Raw genomic sequence first — 20,810 nt, 5'->3', positions numbered from 1 at the left:
AGAAATCCGCCCTGCGATTTTGGGGCCCCCAAGAGCTCGGGGCCCGGTGCGGACCGCACCCACCGCACCCCCCTAGCTACGCTACTGCAACGAATTACCAAATTGGTCGAGACCGCACCCCTCAGCTCCAAACTACTTTTTGTGTTTCTCTATTGAGATTCCGCTCAGAGGAGTCGAATATATTAATATAAAGAATTTTATCCTGGTTAAGGAATATCACCAATGCTTACGCACTTTTTCGCTGTTTGCATACCTGTACTTCCAGTCTTCAATCTCTTTAGAACTAAACAAACACCATTTACTTGCAGTTCTAACGAAATGAATTTGCTGTTTACTACACGGGATTTTTTCATTTACAAAAAGATATCATGATACTTGGTTTTCCGAAATAATCTTTTTGTTAAAAATATTCTTCCATATCCGTTGCCATATGAACTGTGGATATTTTTTTTCTCGATATTTTGAGTTGGTAGTCTAGCAATGCAATAATAAGGGAAAGTGTACCAGTTACGGCCATATTGCTTCCCTATTTGGCCATATGCAGCCCTGTCGTCCTGCTTAGTCACGCTTAGTCGACGACTAAGAAGCTTTTCTCAGATTTTTTTTAGAATTTTTCACCCGAAGTCATAAACATAATGTGCAACATGAACAACAATCTAGCGCCCCATAAGATATCAATCGAAATTTCCAACCTGTACCTTCCAACGCTCTGGAGTAATTTGACCCTATTTCGTATAGAACTTCATATAGAACAGGAGTATATTACCGCCCTGTATCAACGCCCTAGAGTAATTTCACCATATTCTTCGGCCGGTAAAACATCGATTGAAAATTTTAGGCTTTATCAATACCCTAGAGTAATTTGACCTTATTTTACGTAGATCAAAATTGAAAACTCTAAGCTCAACGCCCTGGAGTAATTTTACTTTGTCCCATATAGATCCGTAGTATCCTAATGCCCTGTATCACTTCATTAAAAATTCAAGCTTTATTAACGCCTAGGAGTAACTTGACCTCCATTATGAAGACGCCCATCTTTACGCCCCACATAACTTGAATATTCCAAGCATTATTAACGCCCTGGAGTAGTTTGGACCCGTGCCATGTAAAACAGCTGCATCTTAACGCTCTGTATCGATGCTCTCTAGAGTAATAGATAAGCTACATTTCAACGCCCTGTAGGACATTATTTAAAAACTTCAAGTTATATAAATGCCCTAGATTTATTTGACCTCATCCCATGTAAACCAAGTGGTGAAGTGTGTTGATGGAATATTCCAATCTGTATTGACGCCTTGGAGTAATTTGACCTTGTGTCACGTGGATTTTAGATCAGGTGCATATTAACGCCCTGTAGGACATTAATTGCAAATTTTATGCTGTATCAATTTGGACTCGTGTCATGTAAATCAACTTCATATTAGCGCCCTGTTCGATATCTATATTCCTTGACTTACGTAGATCAGGTGCAACTTAATGCCCTGTATCCATTGAAAATTCTAAGCCGTATCAACGCCCTGGAGTAATTTGACCTCATTCCTTGTAGATCAGGTACATCTCAATGCCCTATAGGACATCAATTAAAAGTTCCAAGCTTTAGCAATGCCCTGGCCTTATATCACGTAGTTCAGAAACATCTCTACGCTTTGTATAACATCAACCGATCAGGCTAGATTAACGCTCTGAAGTAATTTGAGTTTATTCCATATTGATCTTTGCGAGATCTGGAGCATATTTACGCCTTGTTGAAAATCAATAGAAATTTCTTAGCAGAATCAACGCCCGGGAGTAACTTAAATTTATCTTTTGAAGATCAGGTGCATCTTAACGCAATGTCATCGAAATTGTCAAAATATATCAACGCCTTGGAGTAATTTTACCTAATTCTATGTAGATTAGGTACAATTTTACGATAGTAGGGCATGAATCGAAAATTCCGAGATGTATCAATGCCCTGGAGTAATTTGACCGCATTTCACATTAAGCAAGTGCATCTCAATGCTCTGTATGACATCAATCAAAATTGTCAAGCTATATAGTAATTGATCTTGTCTCATGTTGATCATACTAACGCCTTGTAAAACATCAATTGCATGTTAAAATGTACATGCATTCTGAACAATATCAACACCCTGGAGTAATTTGACCTTATTCTATGAATAGTTTTTAATCTGTATCAACGCCCTGTAGTGATTTTACTTTGTTTCATGTAGATCAGCTGCATCTTAACACCCAATTTAATTAATTTGCTTTATGTCCTTAACTAACGTATATCAAGTGAAAAGCAGTAGTAGTTTGGTCCTTTAGTTACGTCGTCTGCTCTTGTGGGAACGAGCGATGCAATGAGGATCAATGTTGATTAGCGTATTGTGTATGTCAAACAATTTATTATGTTGTTTATAATATCTATATTTTGTCTCATATTATTTTTTCATACTATTTATCAAAGGATTGTGCTAATTTCCTCGAATGTCGTTTACGCAAATGGAAGTTCCCCGAATAGCCATTTTCCTCGAATCTCATTTTTCCGAATGAAGTGTCTCTTCGAGAAGTGATGCAGTCCATGCAGGTGCAAAAATAGTTCTCAGAAACAGGATGCGTACCAGAGGACCAGTCATCTTCACTACTCTGAAATGTAAAAAGTCGTGAAACGGGATTCTCGGAGAACAAACATTCAAGGGACTGACGTTCGAGGAAACGACGAGGAAACAATGTTTAGGGCAAACTAGCACAATCCCTTGATTAAATGGATACTACGATATAAAACCATTTGCCTACAGGGCTGTATGCACTTGATCCCTAATATTAGGTATTACTAAAGAAATTATTGGTTAAATTATCTCGAGAGATCCTTCGATAAAAGCACGTGATCATTAAGGGGCCCAAGACCACTCTCGAAGTTTGATAAAATATCTAAAAGTTTAAAGCTGAAAAATTATATATACTTATATAATATATGTTCTATAGACAGTCAGTTCATACTCTTGTTTATTTTGAACCAATAATTTTCATGTGATAGTGATAAACTTCCGTAATCAAGTATACACCAAGAATAGTATATTGGTGTTTTAAATTTGATGAAATTAGTTTGAAACCCTTCTGTAACTGCTACTGGGTAATTACAAGAACCACTAATATATCTAACGTAAAACTACAAGAGATAAAACCATAGCGAAATACTTTGAAATCCCGAGAAATTGTTGACTTTTTTCATTTTTATATCACCTCAAGAGCGATATTTCATTTTTAATTTAAGCCTTAATTTGGCTGAAAATCGAACACCTTTTCTATAAGTAAGGTTCAAACGTTCTAGAAGTCCTGCTTTTAGAAAACTTTAAAAAATCTTTGTAAACTTAATTATTTGATTATTTTTTTAAAGAAAAATATCATATATTTCTATATGTATGCTTCATATATTACTATACGTTCAAACATAATCAAACATTCGAAACATCAAGTCTTAAGTATTAATTTATTTATGTCTAACTTTCAAACTTTTCTTTGCATTCTAGTCAAGTCTACAAATTTTCCTAGTCTTACATGACTGAGCCTACGCATAATATTTCTTTAAAACAATGTTTCGAGCTATGGTTGAGTAATTATCGCTGAAATGCGGTTACCATAGGCATATATTATTATTATTAAAGTTTGCATCGTAGTTCGCTTGAATTTCATAAAACTACAGGAGAAGCGTTTTGGTAAACTCAAATTGCTGGACCTTAGCTTGACAGTATAAAAAAAGTTTTTGATAAATTCTATGTATTTCTTCACGTATCTTTCTTCGTATATATTCGCTGAAACACAAATCAATCTTAGAGGCATCGCATGGAGGAAAGATATGGTCTAATTTAAAATAATGTTGGCGACCATTCTGAATTTGGCTCTATCTTTATTTTTTTTTTCTCAGAAAAACGTTTTTCACCGTTTGCGCTTGGTTTTGAATTCTGAGATCAGCATCAAAAAGCTTAGAAAACCCTGGGTTCAAGCAGCTGCAAAACTGTCCTATTATATTTACCGAATGAACGGATTTCTAATTAAATGCGAACATCATATTCTGTACAATGCCATTTTGTTCTTGATCAATTTATCAAACAAAAATAAATACAATATCAAGTAATAAAAAAATCAAACAATTCAGTTGAATTGTCAAAATTATGCTTTTGACTTTGAGCTTACGGGCAGAATGGTACCAGAAACTTAAATGTCGTTACTCGTAAAATATTGCATCAATTTGCTTAAATTTTTAACAACTTTGTTTGAAAAGCGAAATGCAATAACCATATATTGTTTTAAAAGCGAAATGCCGAACATGAGACAAATTTTGAAATTTGAGGCAGACACAAAAATGTTTACAATTAAACGGTTTGATGTGGTTATTGGATTAGCATTAGATGATCCGTTTTACACTGAGTGATAGGTTCTACAAGACTGAGTTTATTTCATGGATTAAGATTTCTTTTTAAAGGGCACATCGTAATAGTCATAGTTGTTAGACTCTAGGAAATAGTCACATAGCATACACAGTAGTATAAAAGGCATTGTTATAGTAGATTCAATTGATACAAGGACAAAACAGACACTTTTATTAGCAAATTATTCAACTAAATAATGTTTATTCCCATGTACTTGATCTCTTGATTCCAAATTTTAATATAAATGGCACACAAACTAAATACGTGCAAATGAATATTGGTTTTCGTTTATTAGGAATGTATATTGAAGTATTGTGATATTTGTAATTTTTGTATTATGTATATATGTATTAAAATAGTTGTGATATTTCTTATGCGAAGCTATCATTTACGCCTGGGAGTACAAGCGCCCTCTGGGCCATAGCAACGCCCCCCTTAAAAAGGGACGACAAGAAGCTCAAATTTTACGACGACAGGGCTGGCCATATGTGAAATTTTGACAATTTTCACTTTTTAATTCTTTTTGAATGTTTTAACATCAAGATATATCTTAAATCTAACTTCTAAAACACACAAAAATTTTCAAAATTTGAAGACATTGAAGTAAACACGTATGGCGAAAAAGGGAACCACTATGTCCATAACCGGTACACCTGCCCTATACAAAGCGTTTGCTGTTGAGTTTTGTTCGATATTTTCAGGAATGTATGACAGCTCCCTTATACAGTTTTGAGATAAGGTGAATTTAGGGGAACATATTTATATGTTCGGAGGATTATCTAAGTGCAAATATCTATTTAATAAAAGAGCATTGCTTTTGAGGTTAGGTGAAATCGAACCCTTGGAGGATTGGGTTCTTAAGGCAAGCATAATTGATCAAATGCGACTCTTAATGTAGCACGTTCCCAAAGAAAGTTACCGTAATCCGGGGTAACATTGATCATTTTTTTGAATATTTCTTAAACATTTGATTTGAAAATGCATGTGTTGCAAATTTTATATTTTTAAAACAAGTACTGCCACCCATTGTTCGTGTTTATGTACTGTATTTTGTTTTCTGAAAGTTTAAAGCATGTTTAAAAAAATGTTTTAAGTGAGTTTTTGATTTAGCTGATATGGGGTAACATTGATCACACCATGAAAACATCGTTCGGTAATATTGGAAATATCATTACTTACTAAACAGAGGCGAATGACACCAGTTAAAACCTCTATAATAAATAATAAATAAATAAAATTACTTACTAAAGTCATGGTCCCTGAAGCCGAATATGAAGGTCAAACTCTTATAAGTCATTTACTTTTTGAGTTATTTTAAAATTAAAAACACCTTGAATTGTGAAATACGCCTAAATGTATGCAATTTCCTAAGGAAATTCTTCACGCTTTATAATAATTTGTGAATTATGTTTTATTGAACATATTTATGAAAATTTTGACAACGGAGTCGTTTTCGGCGATGTCATTTTTAGTAACAACCGCATTTCTCTTGCTCATATCGTTTACAGAACTCATGTGAGACATGATTCTTTTATGGTGTTATCCATAATCATGAAAATCATTGTTTACAAAGGTTGAAAAATTTACGCATGAACACAACTTTATTTTCGCAAAAACCTTATTGTTTATTAGCTCATGATAAGAAGAAAGAGAATCGCCATTCATGCATTGAACATATTTCATCAACAAATGTTGATTCGAGCTTTTAACGAAGAGGGTCATTGCGATCAATTTTACCCCGCTGATCAATGTTACCCCGGATTACGGTTATTCCACATTGTTTTGCTGTTGTTGTGATAATGAAGGCAAGCTGAATCGAATCCGGCACGATCGATTTTACACTGGTAGAAAAACGTCGAAAGTAACTGAATAAAACGGCTTATCATTTTGTCATAAAATTCTTGTGTAAAATAATAGGAACATAATAGTTTTTGAACATGAGCTCATTGTATGCAAAATTTGAGCAATGTACACGTCAAAACAAAAATTTTTTTAAATTTGATTCATTTTAAAACAGTTTTAGGAGACAGGTTGTGATTCTTCTGAATTGATTTTCTCAAGACCGTATGGAAGATACTTACGTCGATTTGAAAAAGTAATCGAGAAATGTATAATATGTTTACCAAGCTGTGTTTCAACAGAAACATCCTAAGTTTCAAAAACCAAGGTTTGATATGACGAAAACGGTTGATGTTTTATACGCCTATGCTAATATGCTTAAGCATATTTTTTCCGTCCGTAGGAAATAAAATGTCAAGCGTATTCTCAGAAGCGTTGATTCATTACTGTGGGGCATTGAAACCCATACCACAGTTTCGAATCAGACGATTCCGAAACAAACGCCAAAACGTATACTGTCACTAGCACATCATCCGTTTATCTCGCAGATGAATTGCTGTAATAGTGTTTTGATCCATAATATGAGTCGATTTGATCCATAATAGGAATCCTCCTCTCCCACTGATCCGCATCTGTGAGGTGGACATCGTTTGCAATATCGAAATCGAAACTTTTTCGTAAATAATCAGGTGGAGGTGTATTCTCAAAAACAACTATATTCCGCAGTGCCAGGGAGGTGATTTTGCTTTGTACAGCTTCACCATGTTTTTTAATCATATTTTATTCTAAAAAATGATCCTTAGTTGATCCATAACTGTGGGGTGACTGTACTACATGATCCATCCAGTAAATCATCACGATAAGCAAAAAAGTAAGGATCTATTTCGAGTTTGGATTCAGGTTTTAAAACAAATTTCAGTAATAACTACTGTATGTATGTTAACCCTCTAATGCCCAACCCCGCCTTTAGATGGGGTACACTTTGCAATTTTGTGTATTTTTCCGTAGCTCGGAAGTCAAAATGATTTCATTGTTGGCTTACACCTTGGCTCATAACACGCATATAAGGGTAGTTTTTTTATGACTTTTGAAACCTTTTTGTATTTTGGAAAGATGTTTGAAAAATTGTATGTTTATATCCCTAGAAATTCATTGGTTTAATTTAACAAATAATATTAAAAATCATATCTTAAATACTTTTCAACAATAAACCTTTCACAGAAGAAAGGCCTGATGGTATTAAAATAATTTCAAATCTGTTTTTCCGTTTTTTACACGGAAAATGAAACATGCCGCAAAAAAACATATTTTTAAGAAGTACAGTAATTTCTCGATTATATCATGGATCCGAAAATTTTAGGAGTGATATACCGAAGCGTGATATAATGAAAATGTTTTTTCTGCCATATAATTTTCTTTAAAATTTGAACTTTACGTTGTAAAAATGACGCGGATGAAACGAAAAGCATATGAGAAATAAGGCAAATGGATATATGTTGATTGTTTAGGGTAATATTCCAATGTAAAATGTATGAAATTCATACAATTATTGTGGCGTGATAAAATCGAATGGAAAACCGTGCTAAAATCGAGAGTGATATAATGAAGCGATATTAAAACGAGCAGTGATAAAATCGAGAAACTACTGTACTGATTGCTCATTTCGATGCAACTATCAATATTAACCGTTTCACCTTTGGAAGAATGCGCGCATTCCGGAGAAACGTTCTTTCTTCCAATTTTTCAATGTTGGAGTAACGTTTACTTTAACTTGTAAACCAATTGAAGATGTGATATTCCACCACTTAATGGAATCATTAGCTGCTTATATTTTGGTATTTTATTTGACCTGTCTAAATAGCGCAGAGCATTTCAATTTACAGCTGTTTGATTGATCATCATTTATGTTTGATTCTGCCCGTTGTTGATTTGTTATGTTGCTTTGCCTGCTATTGTTTACCATCGATTATCGATATCAAGTTAGCAATTAAAAGTTGGAATCGGCACTTCATCGCGTTTCATGCGTGTGCCTCTGTGTCTGCAATTACTGGGATACTGATTTTGTGTAATGCTTTTTGTTCGGAAACGCGCTGCATTTGTTTGTCTGCTATCTGTTTGATTACCAGTTGAATTTATGTTTTTCTTTTCCTCACCATTAACAATAAGCCCTTACATACATAGAAAAACAGAAATTATTCGTTGCGAATAATTTAACGTGTCACCGGGTCTGGTTTATCTCATCATTGATTTTTTTTTCGTTTTTTTACCATTTTCACCACCAACCACTCTTGTTCTACGATGAAGTAAGTTTTCCATTTACGATCATTTTTTTATATTTATATAGATACAGTATGCTTGATAAATAGCGATTGATTTCTGTTGCTTCACTAACAGTAATTTAAAATACGGAAAAATAAATAAAAGTCAAAGTCGACACGATTTGTTTGCGCTTGGTTACTATTTTGGTTTGACATGTAAATGCGGAGGGGAAATATATCTATAAAAAAGTGGAAACGGGTTCCTTATGCTCTTTGTATGCGGGGGTGATTCTGTGTTCAAGTGCTTAGTACGTCTGTCTGTTCGTGTGTATGTGTTCGTTTGTGCTCGACATTTGATTGATCTTTGTACAAAATTATGATTTCAAATGAGACTACCTAGGCTAGAGTAAAACACGAACTAATACAGCAGTGTCACCGATGATGAACTAAAAAAAGGTTCTTCTTTCCCGAGATGGTTTTATGCTAACGATCACTATCACTTGGTTGTATTTTCTAACGCTTGATTACAAACATAGATTTATCTGGAAGAAACTAATTCGGAAAAATACTAAGTACTTCCACGATGCTTGTCTGATTATATGTGTGTTTGTTATATTTTCATTATCAGCATATCCTTAAGTAGACTTACCGGTCTATAATTTAGATTCTTTTCATAAAAACACGAAACTATTCACATTATCTTAAGTACGAATTTATGTAGTATTACATGTTACCTCTCCAGTACGGCATTTTTTTTTTATATTAAAAAAGTTTGACTTTTCTCGTTCAGACAGTCGAAGATAAAAGAAATCAAGTGTTACGTTGTGCCGTTACATGTTACCGTACATTAGAGTACGCGTTACACAACTTAATATATTTGTGCTAAATCGGTTGTACTAAACATCACTCACGCTTGTTTCCTAAAATAAATTACAAAAATGGTAATTTCCATCAACGAAAATCGGTTTGGGCTTGTCAGTGTGTAATTTGATTTGAGTTTGAGATCCGGATCTAGTCTAATAGTGAATTAGTCCACAGCTTCTGAAATTGATATAATAAAAATTTACTTTTCCGTTTCGACAGTCAAACTTATCTATCCTTATCTGTCATGAAATACTTTCTGCCTTTCAAATAAGTCAATCAGTGTGTGAAATTTCAATAAATACATTTTACCCTATTATTACCCAATCTGGATTTCAGTTCGAATGTGGGCTCGCTTCGTATAAATCCCTCGCCTAGCTTCAACCGAAGAAGTAATTTAAAACTAGAGCCTCGGAAATGGTCACGGTGCTCCCCAGACCGTTATTTTAACAGAAAAAAATCCCTTAAATTTGTGCTCACCAGTCGATAACAATAGCAAAGTTGCATAAATTAAAAACAACCGAAAGGCCTTTTTTGAAGTTACGCCATTTCTATCCCATAACTTTACAAATTCTCAAGAAAACAATTGTGTTTGAAAAAGAGGCCCTATGATTTTTCAAAACTTCGATAAAATATGCAGTTGAGTTATAAAAATTGACTGCTGAGCACTGATTTGATCGAGATTTTTTCCCGATAATAACGGTCCGAGAAGCACCGTGATATCGCTGCACGTGATGCTCTCACTCATTTTCTCGCACTGATATCGAATTGTAAGTTCGTTTCCTCGAGTTCACTTGCATCCAATTTGCTCTTAGTAGTATAATTGCACATACAGGTTTCCCAGCGTCGAAGTTGGCCATGACGCCACGGATAACGACGATTCGACACTGCACGACCACAGCAACGACGTCATGGCTTGCTGCTGCTTGATGAGGAGTAACTGCAGTAGAAGAAGAGCGAGTGCTGCGCTTGCTGTTGCTGCTCTTGTTGTTGTTGTTATTGAGAGCGATGAAAAGATTAGCCGTAATTGCTGGAACTAAGTGGCACTGCTGTACAGTACGGAGTTTTTGTAGTAATTGGAACGATCTTGGAGAGGCCCTTTTACATCGCCTTCGGCCGCCTGTTGTCGCACCTTGCGCTCGAGTTCCAGCTCCTGCGCGAGGGATTCTGCAAATGGACGAGAGGAGAAGATGATACAAAATTAAATCACTATAAGCACAGGTACTGGGAAGGGTAGATTCACAGACAAATAGACGTAACACTGATGAAATTTCCATCGATCACGCTTCGAGCGTTCATTTCAAATATCCAATGTTTTATACTTCACAACTAGACGTTTTTAAATCGTTACATGTGTTACGTCCATTTGTCTGAGATAGTTCTAAGATGATCCCAATTCGGCCCGAAATTGCAAAAAGAAACTTCTCCCAAACTCAAATCGCTCAAGGGCGCTATCGAGATGGCACGCGAGTGCGAATGACACCTGGCTGACGGCTTTTGGCAGTTATAAAAATCAAATTTCTGTGTCTCCTATAAGGACAACCGAGCAAAACACTCTCCTGATGGTAATCTGATTTAAATATTCATCTAAACATATCTCGGTGCCGGAAAGAGGGACACGCAAATGGCAGCAATTTGGTGTTGGTAAAATTGCAAAGAACAAACCAAGACACGATTCCATCAAACGGAGTTGAAGCAGTGCAACAGTGCCAAGGGACTGATTTGTGATGAACAAGAAAGTCGGTCTGGGGTGGGTTAATGTTATTACATATTCTTGGTTCAGAGGCTGACAGTATATATGTTGAGCGATTATGCAAACAGAAAGAAAATCATTAATACAAAGCAGAGAAAAAAGAAGAATGCAGACTCGTGGGAGTAGTCTTTGAGACGATGTGATTGCAACAGATTGATTCCAAAAGTTTCCACTTTCTCTTCCTTCCTTCTTTTTGGATGTTCCGATTTAAAGATATCAGATCTTTGAATAATTTCATCCTAATCTTAGGAATTAATAATTAATCTTCTCTTATTACTTGAGTTGATTATTACATGGAATGAAGCCTGCTTACTTGTTGGAATGGGACATTCCACATAACGTTATTTCGCGCAAAACTATTCCTGGATGTTTCGTTTACTGCCCATCTACGCCTACTTGTCTCATGCAAGTGCTATGCAAACATTATGGACCGCGAAACAAATACCGGTATCCCCGTTGGTTTGACCACATTTAATCTGAACACTTTTTAATCTGTACCCCGCTAATTTGCACATCGTTCAGATTAAAAATGGTTCAAACGTCATTTAGCTCATGGAACGAAGTAACGTGAAAGGGAACGCTGTGGAACGGAACGCAGAATCAAAACAAAACAGTGAAAGAGGTAACCAGAAACACGTTTCTAGGGTGACGAGATGTTCAAATTAAAAATGAACCCCGATGGTTTGCATGAGGTACCGTTCAAATTAGCGGGGGTGCACGCGTAGAACGGCAGTACCTATAGGGCTCTGCACAAAAATCATTGCCTCTCTTTCACTCTTTCACGACAGGGCTAGTAAACGTCAAAATCCCATACAAAATCAAAACAGTGCAGAGGCCTATAATGAAAGATTGACATAAAGCAAACTACAGTCAACTCTCCCTTACACGATATTTCGTATCTCGATAACGAGTTAGAGAACCTTACTAAAAATTGGTTTTCATGGCTACCTCGATGATCCCTTGAATCGCATGTGCACTGGTATTGTGTGCTTCAACCGCTATAACTCGATAATATCCCTAAATCTATGGCCCCTGGTCAAGCAAGATAGAAATATGCAGAAATGAGTGACCGATCATTCAGGTTCGTCAAGACTTCGAAGACAACTAATAGGCGCTGAAAGCAGAACTGCTGGCTTTCCAGCGCTACAAGAAATACCATGCTTCAAGCTCCCGATACGCAAGCGACATCTCAGTATGTAAAGGTAAAATTTCCCGAAATAAAACTACCGTCGTTAAGTGGAAAATAGGTGCCATACCGTGACAGCCTCCTAGAACTTGATCCACACCAAAACACACAATAATTTGCGATGTGGACAAGTTCACATATGTGAGGTCATCGTCATCGAGCGTAAGAAGTTGATAGTCAAATAGCATCTCGACGCACTTTTTACCGTGGAAGCGCTCAAGAAGGAAAAGTACAAAGGGCTCAACTAATTGATTGGTGACTTCGACATGGCAACTCTACGCCACTGGGAAACACAACACAATAGCAAGGACGTATCGATGTATTCGGGATTGATGGAGTTTTTGAAGGGTCATTACTCCGTCCTACAATCGATTGTTCAATCGAAAGCTACAAGTTCCATGCAGAAGCGACAATTTCGCCCAGAAGTGTGTTATACACTCTAACCTCTTTTTATGACCGTTCTTTTTACAACGGTTCTTTTTACGACCACTTTTTTAACGACTGAAATTCAGATTAACGATCGTTTTTATAAACGATCAATATCTTAAAAAGTATTCAAAATAGAGGGTCATGATGTTTAGCAAAATTGTTCAATAGATTAAGGGCTAACATGTGGTGGTCATTGAATTGCGGATTCTGCCACTAGGCGGCGCTAGTGAGCATCGATTTTTTTTCTGATATCTCAGGATCCTGACCACTTAGAAAGATGGCGTCTTCGGCAAAGTTGCTCAGTAGCTCAAGCGCTATAATTATAAAAGCCATGAAATTCGAGATTCTGCCGCTAGGAAGCCTAGTGAGCATGGAACTTTTGTTTTGCGGTTCTCTCACGATCCTGGCCACTTAGAAATATGGCGCCTTCGTCAAAGTTGTTTAGTACTTCCAGCACCATTATTATATAAGCCATGAGATTATAAATTTAGCCACCGGGTGGCGCAAATGAGCACCAAACTCTTGTTTTGTGGTTATCTCAGGATCCTGGCCACTTAGAAATATGGCGCCTTCGGCAAAATTGTTCAGTGGGAAGGGCTATCATTATTTGAGCCGTGAAATTCGAGATTTTGCCACCAGACGGCGCTGATGAGCATGAAACTATTGTTTTGCCTATATTTCCAGATCCTGATCGCTAGGAAATATAACGCCTTCGGAAATGTTGTTGAGTAGCTCAAGCGCTATCATTATAAAAGTCATGAGATTCAAAAGATTCACAGGCGGCGCTAGTGAGCATGGAACTTTTGTTTTGCTGTTATCTCAGGATCCTGACTACTTAGAAAGATGGCGCCTTCTGCAAAGTTGGTCAGTGACTCAAGGACTATCATTGTTTGAGCTATGAAATTAGAGATTTTTCCAGTGAGCATGAAACTTTTATTTTGCAAATATCTTAGGATCCTGAGCACTTAAAAAGGTAACGTTTTCGGCAAAGCTTTTCAGTAGCCCAATTATTCTGCCAGAGAGATTCATTGTTTTGCCACTAAGTTATACAAGTGAGCATGAAACTTTTATTTTGAAGATATCTTGAGATCCTGACTATTTAGAAAGCTGGCGTCTTCGTTTTATTTCAGCCAAGAAGTTCAAAATTATTACCAAAAAATCATACTCACTAGTGCCATCTGGGGGCAAACTATGAATTGCATCACTCGAACAATGATAACAAATTTGCCAGAAGTGTCATTTTTCTAAGTACTCTGGAACCTTAGATATTTGCAAAATAAAAATTTTTGCTTATTTGCGCCACATGACGGCGAAAATCTCGTACCTCTTGGCTCGAATAAACATTTTTTCTAAGACGTGGTGTGGATCCGCGAACGAAAAAAAGACATGCTCACTAGCGCCACCTGGTGAAACAATCTTGAATCTCTTGACTAGAACAATGATAGCCCGTGAACTATTGATCACCTTTGCTGAAGAGGTCATATTTCTGAATGGTCATGCTCATTAGCGCCGCCTGGTGGAAAAATCTCAAATTTCTTGATTAAAATAATGAGTCATTATTAAAATAATGAGTCATTATTGAGATATCCGCAAAACAAAAGTTACATAAGTAGATGAGAAACCGAATTAAGTATTATACCATTTAATTCCACTAGAGTTTGTATCCTTTGACAGATACGCGTATTGCGACCTCAACTGTAAGGCCAACTTCAGTGTCGTGTACTAGACTTGACTTCGAGTCGTAGTCGAGTCTAGTACACGACACTGAAGACGTTCTTACATTTGAGGTCAAAATACGCGTATCTGTCAAAGGATGCAAACCTTAGTGGAATTAAATGATATAGTACTAAATTCGGTTTTTCACCCCGATGACCATTACTCAGTTAGACCCCGGCGGTGGACTCAGCCTACTCCGAGTCGACGTTGGTCGGCCAAGTGCCAGGGTCGGTACTGCAATTCCGTATGGATGAGGACTTCCGGAGCATGGCCGGAGCAGTATATGTCCAACCTCCACAACCAAACGAAATAGACGCGACAGAGGGACAACATATACGTTGGCACTATGGTTGCCATAAAGGAAGAGAGTTTGCCACCACTGAACAGGCTTGATATAAACTCCTCTGAACTCAAAATTTTCAACACAGCGATTCGAGTAAGAGTGCAAAAAATGCGAGGATTTCTCGCGCAGCTTTTCAAAAGGACTCATCTTACATTGAGAGGCTTTCTTTGTTTACTTTCTCTTTAATCATTAGTTACATTAACCTCTTCTGTTGCGTGTTTTTGTATGAAATGCTAGTCAGCCTTTCGATCTATAGTGAAAAAACTTCCCAAAAGCTTTAGTATTCCACTGTTACAATTGAAAAAGAGAAAGAGGAGAGAGATTCTCATCATCTGGTACTCTTTCTCTCTTTTGTTGCGTTGCTCACCTTTACTCACCCATCAAAAGAACTCTTGAGGGTCCCGTCCGAACAAGACAGGCCTCGGAGAGTTGTGATGGCACTCCTTTTCGGTTGAATTTTACTCTGTTGTGCTTTGTGTTGCATCTTCCGCTCTCATTTTTAGTTGCCTCTCTGCCGGTGAAAAATTACCGCTCCCTCGCAAAAAGGCAAAGGCAGCACGCTGCTCTAGAGTATGTAACCGAACTCTGATGATGTTGAGGAGTATTATCAAGCCTGGTGTTGGGGGGCCGTTACCTCTGCTGTGTACACTAAACACTGCTGTCGAGAGGTTTTTCATTCAAACCAGAGGTAACGGCCATTGCTCCCGAGAAAAACGTCCCTAACACCTGGGAACAGGTTTTGACGAACTTTTTCGCCGGTCGTTTGCTTTCGTACTGGTATAGCTTCAAACTCTTCACGTTCCATCGACGTTTGCTCAGAACGACTGATGTCCAGCGCCACCGGTTTTTACACTTTCACACTACGCAGCAAACCGGTCTCCGAATAATCCCATACACGCTTCGTTGTGCACTCCAGTATTTGCTGGACGCGTTTCTCCTCCAATTCTTCTGATACTATTATCACGAATTCTTTTAGCGCGCACTGGCTTTTGAGCAGCTGCTTAATTTTCCGTCGGTAACCTGCTGATGATAGCCCAGATAATTACTCGCATGTGGGGCAGTGCGCAGCGATCTCCTCAAAGTCCTACTTCTGATGCGGTAGCATCAACTTGCCGACAGCGTGAACAATGTGCAGTAATATTTTGTCGCCGACGCTAGCACGTGCACCCACTGTTGTGAAAAACTCATAACTCAAAACTCACACTTGAGAATTTTCATGCGTGAGTTGTCAATCGCGCAACTCAGCAGTCAAATAATTACGGATTAGTTGGCTCACATTTTTGACTAATTGATTCGTATTTCCACAGTTTACTCACAAACGGCAACAATTTCTTGTTAGTCTGTTAAAATTATAGTAATCTTTTCTAACGTAAAGAACAACATTCGTGTTTTACGAGTGAATTTCCGATTGCACTGTAGCAATAAAGTATATTGCCCTTGCTTCTTGCGAACTCTAGGTCGACGTTGGCTTCGCAGGTATCTTCCACTATTTCCATGAGGAAATCCGTCACGCTTCTAACGATCCGACAGCTTGGCAACCTAATTGACAGCGGGCTGACGAGATGTTGTTGTAGATCAGCGGCCTCCAAATGGCCACAGAGTTGCTCCACCGCGTTTCCGAATGGAATGAAGTTCTTTAAATTATCCGGTTGCGGAGAATCCAGCCGGTTGACCTTGTTCAGTAGATTTTTCAACAGCTGCTTGGGACGGCCGTAATGGCGATGCAATTTTTCGATGACTCTTGGGATGGTTTCAAGAAGAAGAAGCTGTACAGATACCAGCTCGAGTGCATCTCTTAACAGCTTCTTGCAGTCACATAAGGTTTTCATGGTTCATTTAGAACAATAGACATAAAGATTAGACCGCTATTGTCGCTGCTAATGCTGTGACCAACATCTAGTATGTGGTTTTTGGATGTGGTACTCAAAGTGTCACTTTTTTTCAATTTCACCATAGCAACCTGCTTTCAGAACCAAAACATTTACCCCGTCCGGTTACTTCGCGCGCGGTTCGTGGCTTGTTGAAACAAATAGTTTTTCGTGTGTCCTGAAAATTATATTCTTTCTACAGAAGATAGTCTCGATTAGGTGTGCTGTTGCACAGGTGATTATTGTGTTAAATGGATGATCAGTTGAACATGCGACTGAAATAAGAACGCTGAGAATGCTTCTTCACTATTCTAGGGCGCTTGTAGATTTATCCCTCACAAGGTATGGTGCGTATCGCTTGCGTTCGTGCAACACACGAAAGCTTCCATGTGATTCAAATTGCAGCCAATGGAGTAGGTCGAACTGTGACTCAAAAGATTTCTTATCATGTGAGTTTTCCATCCGTAGTTGTTCCGGGGACAGACCATTTTACCTCTCTTACCGCGCCAACACATAAGTTAAAAACAAAACAATCAATTTGACACTTTGCGTACCGTTGGATCGCACCAAGAAAAATCAAGGCTACTGTGGTTGATTCATCACCATCACAGCCACAGTATGGGACACACAGCGCCTCTAGCGTTCTAAATCTAATATTTCTATTTTTAGAACAAAGGCCACTGTGCTGGATTACCCAAAAATTTGGGAAGCTTGTAGGTAAGTCCCTTTCGTACAGCCTACTGTGCCTTTGTCGATCCGGTCTGCTGTTGCGCCAGCTCGTTTTAGCTCACACTATCGACCTTCTTCTTGATAACTCGCGAAGCGTTGTTGTTGATTCGGAACTCTGAACTCATGAACTTCTTGAATTCTTTCTTCGTCAGCTTCAACGCATTTGGGTTGATTTTGCTAGAAGGCTGCACTTGCAAAACGCCCGTATCTATTTTCGACGCTGGCTTTGGCTCCTTAAAGTTCGACAATCCAACTAACTCCTTGTCCATGGATGTCAACCCCTCTCCGAACGATTCCTGGTTCGCCTTCATATGCTCGACCTGCTCCGTCTTCTTCTGAAGCATCTCCGCTTGCCAAACCAATTCTTTTGCTTCTTACTCTGCACGCATCTGCAACTCCATCTCCATTGCAGAGCTGGTAGCAATCAGAGGCCAAAATAATAGTGACTTTAGTGACCAAAATGATCAAAATAGTGACCAAATAGTGACCAAAAAGTGACCTAAAAGTGACTTCAAAACCAGAAGTATTAGCCATAAAATAAACCAGAAACGAAAATACGTTCTATATTGATATTTACGAATGCACATATTGAAAATATTCAGAATGTAAAGAACAGCAGTAAAAGGGTCCTAAAGCCCTGTCCCAATTTTAGTATCACACGCTTAAGTTTAGGGCAAAAACACATGTTTACCGTCAAACGGGGCTTCTTTTGACATTATTTCCACATTCTTTAACTTTGAGGATTTGTAACTCTTAGAGTTATGGATAGATGTTGATATTTTTTGCCTTTATTTAAGTTGTATATGTACGTAACAAATGTGCAAAATATGAGGCAAATCCATCAAGAAATAACAAAAATGCTTGAATAGCGAAAAAAGTGTGTCCTTCAAGACAAAAAAGGGGCTACTTTGGACATTTTCACAATTTGCTAACGAAAAGATTTTTCCTTATAACTTTCAAACTGATTCAATAGATTGTCGTCCACTGTGATGTTATGGAACGTTTTTCATTGATAAAGTTAATGTAGAAAATTGCAAAGCTAGAATCAATTACACATATATAACAAATTTCAACGAAACATGCCATTCACTATTCTCAGTTTGCAGTATGAAACATAATTTTTCAACTTCCTCTTAAATGGAACTATCAGTTACGAATGCTCGATTTTCAAGTTGACATAAACGAACGACGTAACTACTACATTCTGCGATGATAAATTAGTTATGTACAAAAACTCTTTTTTCTATTCTTGCTGTTATATGAACGATATGTTGAAGGATCACATTAATACCGGTAACTAATTTAATACCAGTAAGTAATTTTCATTAAAAACTCAATCTATGAAGTAAAGTTTAGCAAGATCGTAAAGAAGTAAGTTTGCTTTTGTAATATGCTTTTAGCTTCTGAGCAGTTTAGAGCTGGCTTAAAAATAGTTTAATTTAGGCATTTGAAGAATGCAACTGTTCTGTACTACGAATTCATGTAAAATATGACGAAAAATAGTTTTTTAGAGATTATATTGTGAATTTGGCATTGTTACGTATTGAAATATATATGTTTTATGTCTATTCACTTTTACAAACATTTATTTTATTTTATTTTTTAATTGTAAAATACACAAACCAAAACATTATAATAAAATAAAAGTCGCAAAAATAAGACCTTTGATCAATTATTTCAATAAAACAACAATTTTAAGCAAAACAAATCACAAGATTTTCATGAAACATGACGATTCGATAGTTTTGTGATGCTCCCAATAAGTTTCCAAGACATGGGTAAAATTCAAACAATGTTTGTATAGCCAATGTTTTATACCTTGTGAATATTTATTCTGGCTTTTTGAAATGTTTTCTTGTTCATCCTGTTATTGTTGATGTTGTTCCAAGAAAAAATCATGCCTAGTGGTAGAGCATATATTGGTTAATAAAAGTGCTGAAGACACAAAATTGCTCAGATTAATATTTACGCTGCTAATAAATACAAAAGGTGAGTGTCCAAAGTAGCCCCTGGAATCAAAAGTAGCCCCGTCCGACGGTACTCAATTTTTAAATGATTTTCATTTGTTTAAGTCCAAAAAACATTTTTTTTATGATTTTTGAGATTTTGTCTCACCCCTTGGTTTAAACTCAAATATTGGGTATATTTTGTTTTCCGTGTCCCTTCCGAAATGTCAGATAGGAACAAACCCAGTGTTAAAACTATAAGCCCTGCGGCATTTTTGTCGAAACAGTGAATGTCAAACATGATCACAAGTGTCGAGGTTCATATTTGGAACCATTTTTAAAATTAAAGTTTAAAAATGTTATGACCTGGGAGGGAGGCACCGATACTACACACGAAATATAAGACAACGTTATCTTGAACTGCAAGATAATTCCAGCTTGCCAACAACAATCAAGGCAGGCTTCGAGAAAATCGGTAGTTTCCTTTTGTTGTGCACCTTCGATCTTTCCTGACAAACATGAAAAAAGGGCCACAGTTTTCTATGCACTAAATATTCATTTTCATTGGAAAAAGTAGAACGATGCGTTTTTCAATGCTTTATGTTCAATCAGATTAAATGGTGCTCACGAGACATTACTTGCGTTATGTGCATGAAATGATTTTCATTCGATTTTTATCACTTTTGAAGAAATACAAAAATGTGTTTTAATCAGTTACGCGCTTTTTTCATGTTAGTCCAATGTTTGAGATCTGGGCTCACAGTGACAGTTCGTGACAGCGGAATCTCGGCTCACTATGACGTACAGAAATTTTGAATTGGTTTCTCCCTCCCAGGTTATGACCGTTATTTGAGCTAGAAAAATGGCTAAAGTAGTTGCAAGAATATTTCGTATTATTAAATAAAAACAAGAATTCATTAAACATTTTAGGACCCAATTGTTGGAAATGTTTCTTAACATCTATCTGTCCTGGATAAGTCTTGATTGCTCAAAAAGATGGTACATTTAAGATTTAACTTATTCATAAAAAGAGGATAAATTTCAGAACATTCTGAAAAAAAATCCTTGCCCATCAAAAATGGAAAACAAGCAGAAAAACAGAAACAAAGGTAAAATGTGTTGCAGAAATTCTGTAAAATTAAACCCCTTTCTTCCAAGCAAACACTTATAAGACTCATATCTACAATTAAACTGAACGTTCCAATAAATGAATTTCTGAAAACAATCATATCGTAAAACTCGTGAAGTTACAGGATTTATATGTTCTACGACCCTGAAAATGACTAATTTTGCATACCATGTAACCCCGCTAATTTGGACAATACCTCATGCAAACCATTTGAATTTAAATACTTAAAACCGTGTTTCTGTTAGCCTTCTGGCTGTTTCGTTTTAATTCAGTGTTTCATTTCACAACGTTCCATTTGACTTCATTGCATTGCATTGCATTCTGAATGAATCAGGGGTTAA

The 20,810-nt window shown here is 37.0% G+C and overlaps 1 protein-coding gene across 11 annotated transcripts in view; it reads right to left on the bottom strand.

Annotated features, from left to right (window-relative positions):
* Positions 1 to 10,357: 10,357 nt before the first annotated feature.
* LOC5575667 (dachshund homolog 2) overlaps positions 10,358 to 20,810 on the bottom strand; it is a 149,895-nt gene continuing 139,442 nt past the window's right edge. For all 11 annotated transcript variants that reach the window (XM_021848256.1, XM_021848262.1, XM_021848263.1 and 8 more), the window contains one exon: positions 10,358 to 10,537. In XM_021848256.1, coding sequence (XP_021703948.1) covers positions 10,407 to 10,537 — 131 coding nt within the window. In that variant the 3' untranslated portion in view covers positions 10,358 to 10,406. The remainder of the gene's footprint in view (positions 10,538 to 20,810) is intronic.

Source organism: Aedes aegypti, chromosome 2, assembly GCF_002204515.2.
Source record: "Aedes aegypti strain LVP_AGWG chromosome 2, AaegL5.0 Primary Assembly, whole genome shotgun sequence".
Classification (NCBI taxonomy): Eukaryota; Metazoa; Arthropoda; class Insecta; order Diptera; family Culicidae; genus Aedes; species Aedes aegypti.
This window is presented reverse-complemented; position numbering and strand designations above follow the sequence as displayed.